The sequence below is a fragment of the Ranitomeya imitator genome, chromosome 2 (genome assembly GCF_032444005.1).
Source record: "Ranitomeya imitator isolate aRanImi1 chromosome 2, aRanImi1.pri, whole genome shotgun sequence".
Taxonomy (NCBI): Eukaryota; Metazoa; Chordata; class Amphibia; order Anura; family Dendrobatidae; genus Ranitomeya; species Ranitomeya imitator.
The window spans coordinates 803,041,150-803,059,886 of record NC_091283.1 but is presented as its reverse complement, the minus strand read 5'-3'; the positions used below and the strand labels follow the sequence as shown (position 1 = coordinate 803,059,886).

The window sequence follows — 18,737 nt, the reverse complement described above, 5'->3', positions numbered from 1 at the left end:
AAAAATTATTACAAAATCAGAACAGGCTGACTGATGGATTCTCAGTTAAAGAAGAAGTTCTAACAATTTGTTTTAATTTCATTAACTATCCTAAGTTCTATAAGGATACTGCTTCACCAGGAGATTTGCCATCTTTGAAGTTATCTCGGAGGTCTTACATTTTTTTGGAAGCCTCCCTGACAGTCTAGGAGTGTTGGCACGTATGGTAGACAGAAGAAGTAAACTACATACTGATTTCCCTGGAAGTGGCTTATCTCTGCACAGAGCAATGGATGGGGCATGTTGAAATGTAACATGCCCGATGATTCGTTTCTGATCTAAAGCTGGCAATACACATGAGACTACTATGGGCAGACAACTATCTCTTCTGACTTCCCTATACACATAAGCAATTGCTCTGCCGAGCGTTCACGTGTTTTCATCCAGGAGAGAGAAGAAAGCTGCTGCCAGACTCCTCTGGCACCACCTTATCTCCTCTAAAAACAAAAGGATCTGGTGTTGAAATCCTGTCTCCCTAACATCTGTTGTCAGGGGAGAGTCGGGAGGCCTCCATACTCATCAGATGGTCAGCTGATCAGCAGGTTCCGACAACTTTCATCTAATGTGTATGGGGGCCTTAAAGAGAAGACGTCTCCAGGTTTTTGCTACCTCATCTAAGAGCAGCATAATGTAGGGAAAAAGACCCTGATTCCAGCACTCTTTACTGCGTGCAGCAGGTGTGAAGCAATAAGAGTTTTCTCTGCTGTGGATGTAACACGTAGCAGAGCTCAGAAAGATAACCCCACCCACACCCCTAATTGGCAGCTTTCTGTGTACATTGTATATTGACAGTAAGCTGCTAATCAGTAATGAAGGCGGGGTCAGACCAGGAGGCATGTGGGCCGTTAGTCTGCCAGTGATAATCTCCTGCTGATAAAACACTGATAGTATTGAAACAACAGCACACAGCCTAGTAAAAGTGACACATCCCTGAAATCAGTGTCTCAGCTCCTACCTCATGCTGCCCTCAGATTACATAGCAAAAACTGCTAAAAGATTCCCTTTAAGAGTCTGGAGGCCTCCATACACATAAGATACTCGACCAGTCCTGATGAAATCGATTGCCAGTGTATGGGAATCTTAAAGACATACTCACTGGATTTTAAAGAAGTATACGTCTCTTAGGTTTAGAATTGGATTGTAAGCTCAGTGGGGGCAGGGACTCATATGAGTAGTAACGCGAGATGTATTAGTGCTGAATAAGCTACTAGAAAGTAGAGAAATAAAAGAAATAATGAACATTTGGCAATATAGCATATACTCAGAGGATGCATACACGTGGACAACTGTTTAGTAGAAATGTAATATAAGTGGCTGAATTACACATTCCGAACTTTACTTCATTAACCCATTAATTCCTGGTACTCTATTAAATCCCAGTGTTAAACAAAAGTGTTTAATATATCCAAACGAAACCTAAGATGGAAACAGTATAGGACTATCCCGATTTGGGTACACCTTGATGTTGTAGGATGGTTTTTCAAATAAAACCCCCCAGAGTTTATTAAGTATCCTATGTTATTTATATGTACTATTACGTTTTCTTAATTACCGCAGGGTATTTGCTCACTTTGTCTCCATCTTAGGTTTTGTCTGTTTACGTAATGGCCAGTGTGAACATACTCCTATACTTTGCATGCATGCCAACTTATACTCCGTTTTTTTTTTGCTTGTCGTTTTTTCTTTTCTTTAATATATCCTCCATATTAATACATCCTATTGATTTAGGATCAATCCTAGGGAAGGTATTTAACTTTATTAATGGTATTAGATATCTTAGTAGTGCCCTTTTTGTCTCTCACTAGGGCCGTTTTTGTTTTTGTCTGTGATCGTTGTGGGGTTTTGTTTTTAATGCATATCTAATAAATAGATTTTTTTTAGAGTATTTTATACATGTAAGACTTTAGTGGAATATCCTCCTATTACCAAATTGAGTGTCAGACTTTAATATATCCTCCACCATAATAAATCGACTTCCTGATTTGTTTTTTTTCCCCCCATCGTAAACAAGTCATACATTTCCATTTACAGGACAGAAGGAAGGTAAATTTCTTGGCGCTCAGTTCTTATGCCAGCAATTTACTAAAAAGCATTTGCTCGTTTCCAGTCGATAAAGGCATCATCGGCCTGCGGGCGTACGTAAGATGATGGTCCGGGTCATTATAGGGTCATTACATTGCCCTCTACTTTGCTTCTTGATGGCCTGTCATATAGGAAACACTGTCCCTATAGGATTTAACCACTGGATGGATCCAGTGAAAAATCCAGTGAAAATGATGAATTCCTTCCCCTCCTCGAAGCCCCAGCAAGACATAATGCCGTCCTATTTTTGGTTCCCAAGGAAAAGGGCCTCCCTTTGAAAGCAGCAGGCTGTGCATTTTCTAAATGACATCACTTGGCATTCTGCTGCTGTGCAAGCTTGATATTTACATGGCAATGCATGTATCCCTTGTTCTCGCCCTTCTTGCGAGGCAGTGGGATGATATTCCCCATCTCGGGGCTCAGCACTAGTCTCCGCACACACCACACACAGCATACAGATAAAGCTGCAGGTTCCTCAGAACAAGCCAGTGGCTGAGGAGAGGAAAGACCGCCTCGGGGACACGCCGAGACCCTTGTGTTGGCCTTACAAAAGGACCACAGCTGCTGTTCATGGTTTGGGATTTCCGTCTTAACGGTTGCAGTCAGAAATGACCTGGAGGATGGGGATTGGCACCAGGACACATAGAAGATTTGCTCTTTTCTATTGCATTACCATTACTCTCCTACTGATAAATGAGATCGAAGGGAGGAAGCCGAGCAAGTCGAAATGCCCGACCTGGTGCACCTGTACCAAAGACAATGCCTTATGCGAAAACGCCAAGACTATTCCTCGCACCTTCCTTCCCGATGTTATCTCACTGTAAGGGCTGTAAGCATTTCCTTCTTTCCGTACAGCGCTGGTGTCTATGCACCAGCCATAGTCGCCTTGTGTTTTGCGTTGTGTTCTCGAGTTGCCTTTTATCACATTACGCCTATTTTGCTCTTCGGTATTCTTGACCGTGCTATTGCTATTATTGATCGCCGTTATCATCTTCTTCTTCTTATTTTTTTGTGCTTCCGTTTTTACATTCTGTGTTTTTTGCAGGTCCTTTGTCAGATCTGAATTTACAGAAATCCCAGAAGGGAGCTTTTCACATATCCCATCTCTGCAGCTCCTGTAAGCCAGTTTGTTTTTTTTTTATATTTCATATATCTTTTAGATTGTGTGAGACTTACGTCGTTCTGGTTAACGGTCTGAATGCTGTCACCTGTTTAATGGGCACTTTGTAGAAAATTGCAAAGTGACCGAGACCTTGGCTTCTGCTTTCATTGAGAGCACGTATAATTAAATGGAAGGGCATTGACTGCTCCGCGTTCTGCAGATCTCTACGCTGGGAAGGAGGCGCTGGGGGAGTCCGTATTATAGACGGCGATTATGAGAGCAATGCAGCAAACATTCATGCTGTAAGGAGGACGCTCTGCCGTAAATACGGTCATTTATCCTCTCTGATAAAGACATAGGTGGTCAGTGGAATCCCCCCTAAAGAGCCCATTATGCAGGATTTATACAGCTGTGATCAGAATTTGTAGTAATGGCCCAACATTTTAGTGAGTTGGGTATGGAAAGGTGACTACTACACAATGTATTATCTTTATTATTTGTCAAGTATTTTATATATATATATATATATATATATATATATTATTTGTATTATATTTATTTATATTGTTTATAACAATGGCAAATCACTATTTTTCTACACGATCATTCTTTAATAGAGAGGAGGTGTGATCAATATCAATACACCCAGTTGGTATATACAGTATATAGTACTAGTGTCCATCTACATAGGAGCCCATGCCATCTGGCAGTTCTGCGTGGCCCATGATATAGTGGGAGAGTGCATACGTCTAGTCCTTTGGCAAGTATATGAAAGTCTCTATTAGGAGTATCATTAATAATTTCACATTCTGCCAGGGTGTTAATGGCGTATACACACATACAGTATTAATAATGAAAAATACATTACTACAAACCTTTGCTGGAAACTGTAAAATAATAGTATTCCTTTCGGAAATGGTTGCTGTATCTATTCTGTCTTGCTTGACTTATAAGACTTACAATTATAATCTGCAACATGAATTTCTTTTTATTCTGGATGACTGGGGTCTTAAGACCTAAAAGTTGAACTTTAGAGACAAATGCTAGTTCCTTCCAAACTATATGTGAGGAATACATTGAGTTTCTAGAATATATATATATATATATATATATATATATATATATATATATATATATATATATATATATATAATATATATATATAATCTATAAACTCAATGCATTAAATAAATAGTTGTGCATTTATATATACCGTATATATATATATATATGTATATATATATATATATATATATACACATATAAATGCACAACTATTTATTTAACTTCTTGCTGACCCAGCCAAATTTTGTTTTATGAGCCTTTGTTTTTTTCCTCCTGCATAATTCAGGAGCCATAACTTTGTATTTTTCCATCACGATAATCATACAATGGGTTTATTTTGTATGACGAGTTGCAGTTCGGTATCACACCGTTGTAGCAAATCATTTATTAATAAGAAAACATGAAAAAAATGTAAGTGAGGGTAAACAAAAGCATAACTCCACCACTGTTTTTGTTTTTTCATATTTACAATTTTTATTGTACGGTAAAATTGACCTGATGACATGGATCTTCAAATCAATGCGATTACAGTGATACCAAACTTATTGCTTGTAGTCTTAGTTTTATTTTCATTTTTTTTTTACTGAAAAAAATTTGAACTTTGTAAATATGCAAATTGTCTCTTCAGAAAGGAAAATTACTTTAACTCTAGCGCCACCTATTGGAAGTAGCAATCCTAGAAGTCAATATCGACCCTTTAACGATCCTTGCCACATGACTTCAGATAAAAGAAAAAACAGAATCTAAATTTGCAGACACTGTGTTTCGGGGTGCTGCGTCTCGTCAGCGCAGAGAATGAGATCTGGTTTGGCTACGATTGCTAGTTCCAATAGGTGGCACTAGAGTTCAAGTCATCTTCCTCTCTGAAGAGAGGTTTAATTTCCCAGAGGAGCATTGCATGTCTTATAAGCCTCCTCACATTGGCATGCCAGACCACACACGTCACTCTCCACAAGAAGTAATGTTACCCCTTAGATCCTTAGATGTGTTTGTAACAAACACAGATTTGTTTGTGTCACCATTTTGTGAGATGCATAACTTTTTTTGGTCATTCTGTCAATGAAGATATGTAAGGGCTTGTTTTTCACACTCCAAGCTGCTTTTTATTGGCACCATTTTGGGGTTCCCGCTATGTGTTTTCTACTGCGACCATAAAAACTTGAATTCTGACTTTTAGTTTTTTTTTTCTTGACATTTACCTTTAGGGTTAATTCATTTTATATTTTGATAGATTGGACTTTTACAGATACGGCCATACCAAATATGTTTTTTTTGATGGTGTAAAGTGGATTGATTAAAACTCATACTTTTTTATATTTTAATATTGTTAAAAACTTTTATTACTTCACACTTTATTTCTTAGTCCCCCAATGGACTTTAACCTGCGATTATTTGATTGCGGAATATAGTGAAAAATCCCATGAAGATCAGCTAGTACTTGACCTATATGGAGTGGGTTCAACCTCTGAGCCTGCTCCGTACACCTGCACCCCCATGACGTACTATTACATCAAAGTGAGGGAAGAGGTTAATATATAACAACATGTAAAGGAGAACTTTTTTGATGTATTGGCAATCAACTATAGTGTAATTAAATGATTATCTGGTCCAGTATCAGTACTAGGCAAAACTGGGCAGATGGCATGGCCTAATTGACTTGGAATTGGGCAGATGCCATGGCCCAATTAACTTGGAACCGGGGCAGATGCCATGGCCCAATTGACTTGGAACTGGGCAGATGCCATGGCCCAATTGACTTGGAACTGGGCAGATGCCATGGCCCAATTGACTTGGAATTGGGCAAATACTATGGCCCAAGTGACTTGGAACTGGGAAGATGCCATGGCCCAATTGACTTGGAACTGGGCAGATGCTATGGCCCGAGTGACTTGGAGCTGGGCAGATGCTATGTCCCAATTGACTTGGAACTTGGCAGATGCTATGGCCTAATTGACTTGGAACTGGGCAGATGCTATGGGCCAAGTGACTTTGAGCTGGGCAGAGGCTATGGCCCAAGTGATTTGGTACTGGGCAGATGCCATGGCCCAAGTGACTTGGAACTGGGCAGATGCCATGGCCCAATTGTCTTGGAACTAGGCAGATGCCATGGCCCAATTGACTTGGAACTAGGCAGATGCTATGGTCCAAGTGACTTGGAACTGGGCAGATGGCATGGCCCAAGTGACTTGGAACTAGGCAGATGCTATGGCCCAAGTGACTTGGAACTGGGCAGATGCTATGTCCCAAGTGACTTGGAACTGGGCAGATGGCATGGCCCAAGTGACTTGGAGCTGGGCAGATGCTATGTCCCAATTGACTTGGAACTTGGCAGATGCTATGGCCCAAGTGACTTTGAGCTGGGCAGAGGCTATGGCCCAAGTGATTTGGTACTGGGCAGATGCCATGGCCCAAGTGACTTGGAACTGGGCAGATGCCATGGCCCAATTGTCTTGGAACTAGGCAGATGCCATGGCCCAATTGACTTGGAACTAGGCAGATGCTATGGCCCAAGTGACTTGGAACTGGGCAGATGGCGTGGCCCAAGTGACTTGGAACTGGGCAGATGCTATGGCCCAAGTGACTTGGAACTGGGCAGATGGCATGGCCCAAGTGACTTGGAGCTGGGCAGATGCTATGTCCCAATTGACTTGGAACTTGGCAGATGCTATGGCCCAAGTGACTTGGAACTAGGCAGATGCTATGGCCCAAGTGACTTGGAACTGGGCAGATCCTATGGCCCAAGTGACTTGGAACTGGACAGATGGCATGGCCCAAGTGACTTGGAGCTGGGCAGATGCTATGTCCCAATTGACTTGGAACTTGGCAGATGCTATGGCCTAATTGACTTGGAACTGGGCAGATGCTATGGCCCAAGTGACTTTGAGCTGGGCAGAGGCTATGGCCCAAGTGATTTGGTACTGGGCAGATGCCATGGCCCAAGTGACTTGGAACTGGGCAGATGCCATGGCCCAATTGTCTTGGAACTAGGCAGATGCCATGGCCGAATTGACTTGGAACTAGGCAGATGCCAAGGCCCAATTGACTTGGAACTGGGCAGATGCCATGGCCCAATTGACTTGGAACTGGGCAGATGCCATGGCCCAATTGACTTGGTAGGCCCGTGGTGATGTGCTTAAAGATTCTCAACATTTCCTGATATGTTCTAGAATTGGTTATGTAATGTTCATCCCAGGAACTTTGGGTCCTGAAACCTCCAAGGAAGTCCTCAACTTCTCCTCGAGCTTGAGCAAAGAGGTGCATGGGTCCATGTACATTGTTCTGCTTACTCTGGAGGATGAAATTAATGTTTCTGACCATTGCTTGGTGCGTTAGGACCCAGACAAAGGGAAAGTTCATAACTCGCATCTTCCTTTTTCTTAATTTGCCAATAAAAAAAAGCTGAGCAAAAAAAGTTATGCCACCCTGGTTCGTCGTTCAGTCTGGTCATTTGTGGCAACCAGATTAGTCCATACCTCCACTAAAGCGGCATCCTGGGCGCCTCTGTGACTAGGTTTCACACAACATCATGATGTAAAAGAGCCCCTAAAATACCATAGCTCAAGAGCCAGGCCAAGGATGCCATGAATGACCGGACTGGTTGCCGAAGCAAGGCAGAGGGATTCTTTTTGCTCAGCTCTAGCCATACAGTAAATCACCTAAGTATTAACCCTATAAACTGCTGGAGTACGCACAACTTTTAATAAATTTGCCGCATCTTTTGAGCCATCCATGTGGCAGAAATGAAATCTTTAACAGCTATAAGATTTCAGCCTTCAGTTTTCTGTCAATCTTTTGGGCAACCATCACGAAAAGTTGACAAGTATGAATAGAAATGTTCTTGTCCACTGATTTTGTAAAATCCCTTTAATGTCTTTTATCCTCCTAGGACCAGTTTCTTATAAGCACATCAACCTTTCATAACCTTTACTTAGGTTTTCTATAATTACAATACAAGGAAGTAAACTAGAAAACGATACATAAGAGGATTGTGCTGATGTCAGCCTTGTGTGGAACCCCCTGGAAGGAGATAATGCATTTTAAGTGGATGAGTAAATTGCATGATGGAAGGATCCAGAAGATATACGAACATCACTTTACAGCTATTATAGTCTGATACTTGAGAAATAATACTCAATTAAATAAAAAAACCTTTCATATATCTACACCAGAGCTCTACTGAAGACTCCAGAACACGGAGATGTCTGGGTCTCCTCATTGATCGATGTCCAAATATTCTCTCTTCTTCTACACAAAACAAGTTCTAAACAAGTTAAACCGAATGTCCCGACATTTAAACTCACAGGATAGGCAATAAGTTTCTATTCCCAGGTGTCCATCCAATTCCGGTTGCTGAGACCCCCAACAATTACAAGAAAGGGGGTCCACAAGTTTTGTCTGCGAATGAAGTGCATTTGTGCTACTGCTAAATTTGTGATGGTCATAGTGAGAATGATGCGCTACTTTGGCTACGTTCACACTAGCGTTGTGCGCCGCTGCGTCGGCGACGCGACGCACAACGCACCGAAAAACGCGTGCAAACGCACGCAAAAACGCTGCGTTTTTCGACGCGTGCGTCGTTTTTTGACGAAAATCGGACGCAAGAAAAATGCAACTTGTTACGTTTTCTTGGTCCGACGCTAGCGTCAAAAAAGACGCACGTGTCGGAAAACGCAACAAGCAAAAACGCATGCGTCCCCCATGTTAAACATAGGGGCGCATGACGCGTGCGTCGCCGCTGCGTCGCCCGACGCTAGCGCGACGCACACTAGCCGAACGCTAGTGTGAACGTAGCCTTAGTCATACATTCACACAGCAGACTTAGGGACCCCCATTTTTATGATGACTGGTGGTCCCATTGGATGGACCATCTGCAATAAGAAACTTATCTCCAATCTTGTACCCCTCTTGACAATGGGGTTCCCCATTACCCCTATCATCCCTAATGGGGTGTTTTCGGGAATCAGTATCTATAAGCTAAGGTCAGGAGAAGAACGCTAAAAAAGATCTGTCACCAGATTTCACAATACAAATGGCACAAATGTAAAGCGCCATGGAATAAATGGCGCCATAATAATAAATAATAATAATAAATAATAATGATAAAATTATAAAAAAAAGTTAGACTGGCTGTATAATCCTTTTTGAGAGTTTCACTGCCTAATATAAAAAATTTGAATTTTATTTTGCTAGACTCATAAAAGGCTCATTTTTATTTTTAAAATCATGCCGCCATTCTGATATGGATTCTCAAAGTAAGTACACCAGCCTCATCATGTCTGTGATCTATTTAACAATATGTGCAGTTTGGATTGTAAATCTGGTGACGGATCCACATTAGCACAAGGAAAGTATAATAGAAAGATTTGCCCGTCTTATGTATTTTGGACCCACTAGTGGTTTTCGCTTGCATATAGAGAAGCAAAGTACTAACCGAAAAGTGCAAGTGTGAATGAGGTCTTAACCAAAATTGGTGCAACTATTGAAAGCATATGATCTTCTGTGAAAACTGCCCTCAGCTGCGCCTCAAAAAAAACGTGGGTGATGACTATGAGGATATAATCACTCACACTGGTGTTTTATAGTATAGTAGTTTTTTTTATACATTTTTATTTATCTGTGTGAGCATTCCTGACAACTGCACGGTATAACTAAGGGTGAATGCTGGGATATGTCAGCTTCTCTGTAACATTTACAACACTTAGGGCCCGATTCATCAAAGCTCTCATGCTAGAATTCTGGTGCAATAGCTGTGAAAAGTCCCAAAATTTAGGCACAACTTCCGGTTGTGCCTACATTTTGCAACTTTTGGTGGTTTCAAGCCAGTTTCTTCCAGCTCCTCCAAAATGACGCCGTAGCTTGGCTAAGTTATGATGAGCTGTGACGTTCCATACACCAGAAATCTCACTCCAGTCCTTGACAGGAGTGAGATTTTTGACATAGTGCACGGAAGCATACGTCGCTCGTCAAACGCTCCAGAGTCATGACTCCAGCACACCACCTCGTTAAGACCTCCGGGAGCAACGCCAGTCTTAATAAATCTGGCCTCTAGGCTCCCCAGAGTTCTTTTCAACTGAGATAACTAGAGACTCCAAAAGGGATACAAGATAGGTTTAGTGGAACCTCAAGGTATTTCCAGCAATGCAAAACCAACTGTAGTGTTATGATCAGGTCCATTTCCTTCCATTGTCGGAGCGATTCTATAGACAAATGCAAAGCTTTGGAGAATTGAAATATTCCCTCTATTAACCTGCATATTTTTCAACAGATTACAGACAGTTAAAAAAAACGCAAAAAACATAGGGCAAAGGGTGGGAGTAAATGGACGAAATACAAATACTATACGTCCCTAAGATGCTCCCTGCCTGTCTGCGGAGGTTGGCACCCTCTTGAACGCAATATGGCGCCCCCACTCCTCGTCGGCTAAACCCTTCAAACCCTATAAGTCCCTATACCCACGTGGGAATACTATACCACTACCGATGCTAATAGATAGCCCACAGCCTAGGGCCCAAAGAATAAAAATAAACACACCAAACAGATGCCAGGTGGTAATTCACCAACAAAACAACTGGTCTGACCGTACAAAGCCCTATACACTTTTATACACTGCCTAATCCTAAGGCTAGTATGCCCTGTAGAGTCCCTAGCCGAACATCCCTGCCTATCAGCGGAGGTTGGCACCCTCTTGAACGCAAATGGCGCCCCCGCTCCTCGGCGGCTGCCCCTGCTCACCCTCACTGAATCCCTGCAAAGATTAGGGATCCTGTACACGGGTGGTGCCTTAGTGGCTACACTAGTGACCTGTAGTGACGGACCCCTGTAACTCGGTCAGACCATAGAGCAATATCAAGATTGTTTGAAAACACTTAAACCAGCAATAGCTAGGATATACCTAGTGACTAGCAGGTACAGTTTAAAGTTGTATCACAGATGGTCAAGTACTCATATATACATATATACTGGTTATAAATGCACAGATGTGAAAAAAACAAAAAACAATTAAAAACCTGATACACTTATCTGTGTTCAAGTTTCGCCTCTACGCGTTTCCCCCCCATGATGTGGTTCCTCAGGAGGCATATGGGAAAATAGAGTTCCGTGTGGTTGAATCACATCGGAGATGCATGCTGTGCCTGGTTGCAGGTGCCTTTTTTTCTTTTTTTTTGCAGGATTCTGACCCTGATTCATGCTGCTTGTGGTTAGGACAGCATTAATCTGCTCACAAGTCCCCCTTAAAGGGAACCTGACAATTGATTCATGCTGCCAGAACCACGGAAAGCTTAAATCAAAGACTGACACCATCATTTCAGCCAAGTATGTTTTATTCGGAAACTCTTGACTTGGGTGGCTACTTGTGGATGCAAATTTGTGGCCGGCTTCTCCCCACCCCACTGCCCTATACTGACAGGCCTTTTGCTATACACACACAGACCTGTTAGTCTATGTGAGCGAGTGGAAAGCAATTGCAGGAGACCGATCAAGTATCTAATGTTGAGCGAACGTGCTCGGATAAGGTATTATCCGAGCACGCTAGTACCTTTGGCACTCTTGAATACTATGTTTGAGTCCCCGCGACTGCATGTCTCGCGGCTGTTCGACAACTGCAACACATGGAGGGCTTGCCTGTTTGTTAGACAATCCCTATATGTGTTGTGGCTATCAAACAGCTGTGAGGCATGCAGCCGCCGGGACTCGAACATAGTATTCGAGGATGACGATGATACTGTTAGCAACTGAGCATATTCGTATAACACGTTATCCAAGCAAGTTCACTCAACACTACTAGTCTCCTGAGCTGCATGGTCACCAGTTGGCTTTTAATTGGATATTTACTCTTAATGCCGCCCCATTTATGAATAAAATATATAGCACAGGGGTGAAATGATGGCGCTGGAGTCTGAGCCATGCTGCCCATAGTTCGGACAGAATCTACCATTTGTCAAATTCCCGTTAAAGTGGATCTGTCAAAAGTGGCCAATTTTTGTAAAGTGGATCTGTCAAAAGTGGCCAATTTTTGCTATTATTCTCCTCTGCTCGCCTGTGTATTCTGTTGTTGTTTGTTTTCAAACCTGCCACATGGTTTTAGAGAAATGGGCCAATTATATTTAATGCAAATTTTCAGGGTCTTTATTAAGGGGGTCTGGTCATATGATTTTCTGGGGGGGTGTCTTTAGGCTAATCTGCATAATTACCCTGTGAACCACGCCTCCTTGTAAAGACCAGAAAAATTTGAACCAAATAAGAAGGCCTATATCTCTGGAACCGTATGGTGGATTACAAAAAAATAAAAAATAAATAAAAATTTACTTCAGGGATCTGGTGACAGGTCCTCTTTATCATGTTTCGGGAGAGTGAATTACCATTTTTAGAAATACAAACATATCTTAGTACAATCTGCAAGGACAATCCACGTAAATGAGAAGGGGGGTGATTTTTACATTCTCGTAATCAATTTCACGCCCTATTTTCTCTGAAAAGGTGGATTCGCAGCTGGCTAAAGTTTTGGGAAGTCATGCAGACACTTTTCCATGAAGAAAAGTCTTTGTACTTGTTAACTTTTAGTTCTTCAAGTTGCCTCTCAATAAAAAAAAAAGAAAATGCAGACACAGATCACTGTTTTCAGTCCCTATTCACACTGCATTGGAGACATTTAAGGATTGACACTGAATGTATGGCTCAGGCGTGTATAAAAGTATTAGCTGTATGGTAAAATACCCCCGATGTAGCATCCACAGAAAAGCATGGTGGCTCAGTGGTTAGGACTGTGGTCCAGATCTGCTGGGGTCCATGGTTCAAATCCCACCAAAGACAATATCTGCAATGAGTTTGTATCCTCATGGGTTTCTTGATGTTGGGTGGATCTGTAAATGCAACCACCTCATCGCAGACAGAGGGGCATGTTAGGACCCTGGTTCTTTGTCCATCATTTGGACAGTGCTGCTGGCAATAAGTGAGTTCAGCGGTTGTGCCATCTACACTGGCAGAGCTGTTAAGCTCAGTGATTGGCTGCTGCACTGTCAACTTCACATCAGCGCTGCAGACAAACAGAGACTAGGATAGTAGAAGTGAGCGAGTGCTAGACCTGGGGAGGGTAAGTAATACTCAATTTGTTTTGTTAAAATTACCCCAGCTCTCAGCCCATAGTTTTCTGAAAGGAGACAACCCCATTTATGGATTATATTATGTATTATACATTTATATAATTTTATTCCCCTTTGTGACTGAAGTAATCACCGCTCCATTCACTTCCGTGGGACAGATAGAGAGAACCATCCATCAGTTCCACGAAAGTGAAAAGGATGATGGACCACCATTTGTTTTCACACACAGTGCTTTGGAAGCCATGTTTTCGAGATTGGTGGGGGTCTTAACAGTGATATTGGTTTCATACTATGTAATACTTGACCAACCAAGTGTGTCGGGATGGCAGCCACAATGGCTTATAGATGGAGGACTTGAAGGGCTCATTTTAAGACACTGGGGTTATTTTCACGAGTCATTCCTTTTGGGTATGTCCACATTGACTGATATTCAAAATCTGCAGTGTCAAAAAACTGCATAAAATTGTGCACTTTTTAAAAAAAAATTAAGACTTCATTGTGGAAATGCATTGCAAATCTGCAATGTATATTAACTGGTGTGACTTGAAACTCTGTACCATAGGTCAAATTATGCTATGGATGCTTCTTTTGCATGTGGAGGCGATTTCCTAAAATCCTAACGTCTTTTTCAAGCGCATTCTACCTAGAAACTGCCTGAAAAAGTGCTAAAAAACCGCTACAAGGACTACACATAATTTCATCCGAGATGATTGGGCCGATTATGCAAATGACACTGAGATCAAATTCTGAAGAAAGTTTGATCAGAGCATCTGCATAGTGTGATCTGATTCTCTTGGATGTGAGATTCAAAATACAGGTTAGGAGAAGATGGAGAACAAAATGTTTCCATCTTCTCAATTCCATCACTCTGTGGAAATCGGACTGCACTCAGATGTCATCCATGTGCAGTCCGATGTCTACCACACACTCATTGACTTGCATGGCTGATTGCAATCTGAACATCGGATCAAACTTCGACATGCAGCTATTTTTTCCTCGGACAGAAGAAAAATATCGGAAGTGAACGGCTCCATAGACTAACATGTTCCCCGTGTGATCCGAAAATACGGTCATGTGCACGAGCCCTTTGAAGTTTTAAAAACACAAAAACAAGATGCCAGTGGAGACGCCACCTGAAAAACGGCGGAAGAGATGGCAACGAAGACGCTTCAGGAGAAACACCTCAAGTGTCTTCGCCTTGGAAACCTTAGTTGGCCCGTTGGCGTCTAACCGATGCCGTGTGAACATATTCTAAGAGAGAACAATAAACTTGAAGGACCATAAAGAAAGAGCAAAAAACAATCATCAGTTTCTACCAACGACACATTATTCAACACACTGTTTGTGCAAGTGCAATTTTTTCAGCTGATGATAAACACCGGCTGCCTTTTCGGCTACAAAAAAATTCCAATATTGGCAGATATATTTTGGGCCATCAATCGTTCGATTGATTGCTCACCGACCGTTGAATGATTCAAGCTGCTAATTTTCACGCTTACAATTCCAAGTTAGAAAATATGCAACACAGTCACTACATGTGAGCATACCCTTAAAGTTCCACTTTATTTTTATGATCCAGTGTAAAATCCTATTTTTTCTATTTTTAAAGAGGCGGCCATGCTATAAGATCTGACCATATAAATTGCCTTTCTCCATAAAGACGATACATGTTCTTTTGAATCCTTAATTATTATATCAGTGCCCTCAAACACGCATCTTCGACCGGCATCAGAAGTAGATCTGCTCGCGCAGCGTGCTGTGGATTAAGGATAACATCTCGATTGCGCTGTAAATTTCCTAACATTTGGAGACCGTTGCTAGGCAGCTGCCGAGGTGATTAGAAAGCACAGCATGAAACAAGCAAGAAACCCTACAGCGGTGAGAACAAGGGATTAAATCAGACGTGGCCTAGATCCCTGGAAATATACATTATTGGATACCTATTTTTTCCATACTTACTCGTCCTTAATTAATAAGACCTTAACTGGTGCCATTTTGCCCTGGCTGAGGTATTTAGGGACAAAAATGGGGGCAACCAAGTGATCCTTTACCCCTTGTGAAGGAAAGTGTAGTTGCCGCTCTGTCTACATTCAGGATTTAAAAATGTATATAAAATACAGGGTGGGCGCCAGCACCCAACGAATCCAGGCAAGTGACGGGATCCACAGTTCCCGGGGAGACCCATTATGCCCAAGTTTCAACATGCATGGAAACTGGAAACAAATGGGTTAAACTGCGCTGCCTTCAAAGGACGATGAGAAGACAGGAATCCAAAAGTATGGTGTTTATTAGTTAACGCGTTTCAAGGTTTACAACCTCTTCATGAGGACAAAGCACGGTGTCCTGATGATGAAGTTGTAAACTTCAAAAACGTTGACTAATATACATCATATTGTTGGATTCCTGTCTTCTCACTGTCCTTCGATGGAAACATACTTTAACTCATTTGTTTTCCAGTTTCCTTGATTTCTCATCATGGGTCTGCAGCAACCTAAGCCTTTTCAGTGGTTGTGTACATGCAACCCAACCAGCTTAGCACAATTGTGCATTTCTTACATCTAACTGCTGCAAATCTTTTAGATGCTGCTTCCTATCGTTGTTATACTGCAGCGCGTCAGGTAGACATTTTCTCCTGACGTGCGCTAATAACCGAGTGCTGGAACAAGGTGCACCTGTGACGTGGGACTTGCGCTGCGTGCACCACTTGATTGGCCCAAATGGAGGTCTTATTGATATATAACGGGGGCAGGAGAGGTTAACACACATATTCCCCTTGAGAATGCACCGTGTGCGAAACGCGAGGTAGTTTGCACATTACAATATTAGTAAGCTGCAATATATTTGAGAACAAAACTTGTGAGTTTATCTACACATTTTTTTAATTATATGCACTAGCATGATACTGTTGATAGACATGTCAGATTATTTATTGGCTCTCTTGAAATTTATAGGATTATGACATCTACTAGATGGTGGCCCGAATCTAACGCATCGGGTATTCTAGAATATGTATATAGCAGCCACATAGTATATAGCACAGGCCACGTAGTATATAGGAGCCATGTAGTATATAGCAGACATGCAGTATATAACACAGCCACGTAGTATATAACACAGCCCACGTAATATGTAGCACAGCCCACGCAGTATATAACACAGGCCACGCAGTATATAACACAGGCCACGCATTATATAACACAGCCCATGCAGTATAAAACACAGTCCATGCAGTATATAACACAGGCCACGCTGTATATAACAGTGGCCATGCAGTATATAACACAGCCCACGCAGTATATAACACTGCCCACGTAGTATATAGCAGCCACGCAGTATATAACACAGCCCACGTAATATAAAGCACAGCCCACGCAGTATATAACACAGCCCACGCAGTATATAACACAGCCCATGCAGTATATAGCACAGCCCAGGCAGTATATAACACAGCCCACATAGTATATAACACAGCCCACGCAGTATATAAAACTGCCCACGTAGTATATAGCAGCCACGCAGTATATAACTGTTATGTTTGCTAATGACAGGTGTTATGAAGGCAATCCAGAAAAACAGTGTGCTTAGCGATCAGAGCGCACACAGTGATCTGACAAATACCCAAAAATACAAGAACGAGCTCTGAGACGTGGAAACTCTGTAGACTGCACACCTGATCCTATCCTAAACACAACTAAAAGCGGCTGTGGATTGCGCCTAACAACTACCTAGGCAACTCGGCACAGCCTAAGAAACTAGCTAGCCTGAAGATAGAAAAATAGGCCTGACTTGCCCCAGAGAAATTCCCCAAAGGAAAAGGCAGCCCCCCACATATAATGACTGTGAGTAAGATGAAAAGACAAAACGTAGGGATGAAATAGATTCAGCAAAGTGGGGCCCGATATTCTAGGACAGAGCGAGGACAGTAAAGCGAACTTTGCAGTCTACAAAAAACCCTAAAGCAAAACCACGCAAAGGGGGCAAAAAAAACCCACCGTGCCGAACTAACGGCACGGCGGTACACCCTTTGCGTCTCAGAGCTTCCAGCAAAACAAAAGACAAGCTGGACAGAAAAAAAGCAACAAAAAAGCAAAAAGCACTTAGCTCTACAGAGCAGCAGGTCACAGGAACAATCAGGAGAAGCTCAGATCCAACACTGAAACATTGACAAGGAGCAAGGATAGCAGCATCAGGCGGAGTTAAGTAATGAAGCAGTTAACGAGCTCACCAGAACACCTGAGGGAGGAAGCTCAGAAGCTGCAGTACCACTTGTGACCACAGGAGTGAATTCAGCCACAGAATTCACAACAATAACACAGCCCACGTAATATAAAGCACAGCCCACGTAATATAAAGCACAGCCCACGCAGTATATAACACAGCCCACGCAGTATATAACACAGCCCGCGCAGTATTTAACAGAGCCCACGCTATATATAACATTGGCCATGTAGTATATAGCAGCCATGCAGTATATAACACAGTATATAACCACGTAGTATATAGAAGTGTGGGCACCATATCCCTGTTAAAAAAAATAATTAAAATAAAAAAGTTATATACTCACCCGCCGGCGTCCAGCGAAGCTGTCCCGATGTGGGCGCTGCTGCCGCCAGCTTCCATTCGCAGCGATGCATTGTGAAATTACCCAGATGACTTAGCGGTTTTCGCAATGCATCTCTGGGAACGGAAGCTAACGGCAGCCACGCGCGCATCGGCGGACGACGGAAGGTGAGAATAGCAGGTTTTTTTTTTTTTTGTATAATTTTTAACATTAGATCTTTTTACTATTGATGCTGCATAGGCAGCATCAATAGTAAAAAGTTGGTCACACAGGGTTAATAGCAGCGTTAACGGAGTGCGTTACCCGCGGCATAACGCGGTCCATTAGCGCTGCCATTAACCCTGTGTCAGTGCTGACTGGAGGGGAGTATGGAGCGGGTGCCGGGCACTGACTGGACGGAAGTAGGGAGGGACTAATGACGTCACGGCAGGTCCTTGTCGCACACCAGCCCTTGGACGGGAGCGGAAGCTGCCGCTTGCAATGGAGCGGTCTCGGGAGCGTGGAGAGGAGCGAGAAAGGCGGCGGAGGGTGAGTATAGCAGGTTTTTTGTTTTTTTAATTATTTTTAACATGACATATTTTTACTATTGATGCCGCATAGGCAGCATCAATAGTAAATAGTTGGGGACACACAGGGTTAATAGCAGCGGTAACGGCCATTAACCCTGTGTGAGTGGTGAGTGGAGGGGATTACGGAGCGGGCGCCGGGCAGTGAGGGCAGGGGAGTAGGGGAGGGACTAATCGGACTGTGGCCGTCGCTGATTGGTCACGGCAGCCATGACAGGCAG

The 18,737-nt window shown here is 42.5% G+C and overlaps 1 protein-coding gene across 2 annotated transcripts in view; it reads left to right on the top strand.

The window, feature by feature from the left end:
- Positions 1-2,229: 2,229 nt before the first annotated feature.
- The window catches only part of LGI1 (leucine rich glioma inactivated 1), a 52,196-nt gene continuing 35,688 nt past the window's right edge, over positions 2,230-18,737 (top strand). The window contains exons 1-2 of one of the 2 annotated variants that reach the window (XM_069753764.1): positions 2,230-2,941; positions 3,167-3,238. In XM_069753764.1, coding sequence (XP_069609865.1) covers positions 2,730-2,941; positions 3,167-3,238 — 284 coding nt within the window. In that variant the 5' untranslated portion in view covers positions 2,230-2,729. The remainder of the gene's footprint in view (positions 2,942-3,166; positions 3,239-18,737) is intronic. The other variant, XM_069753765.1, reaches the window with a different exon arrangement.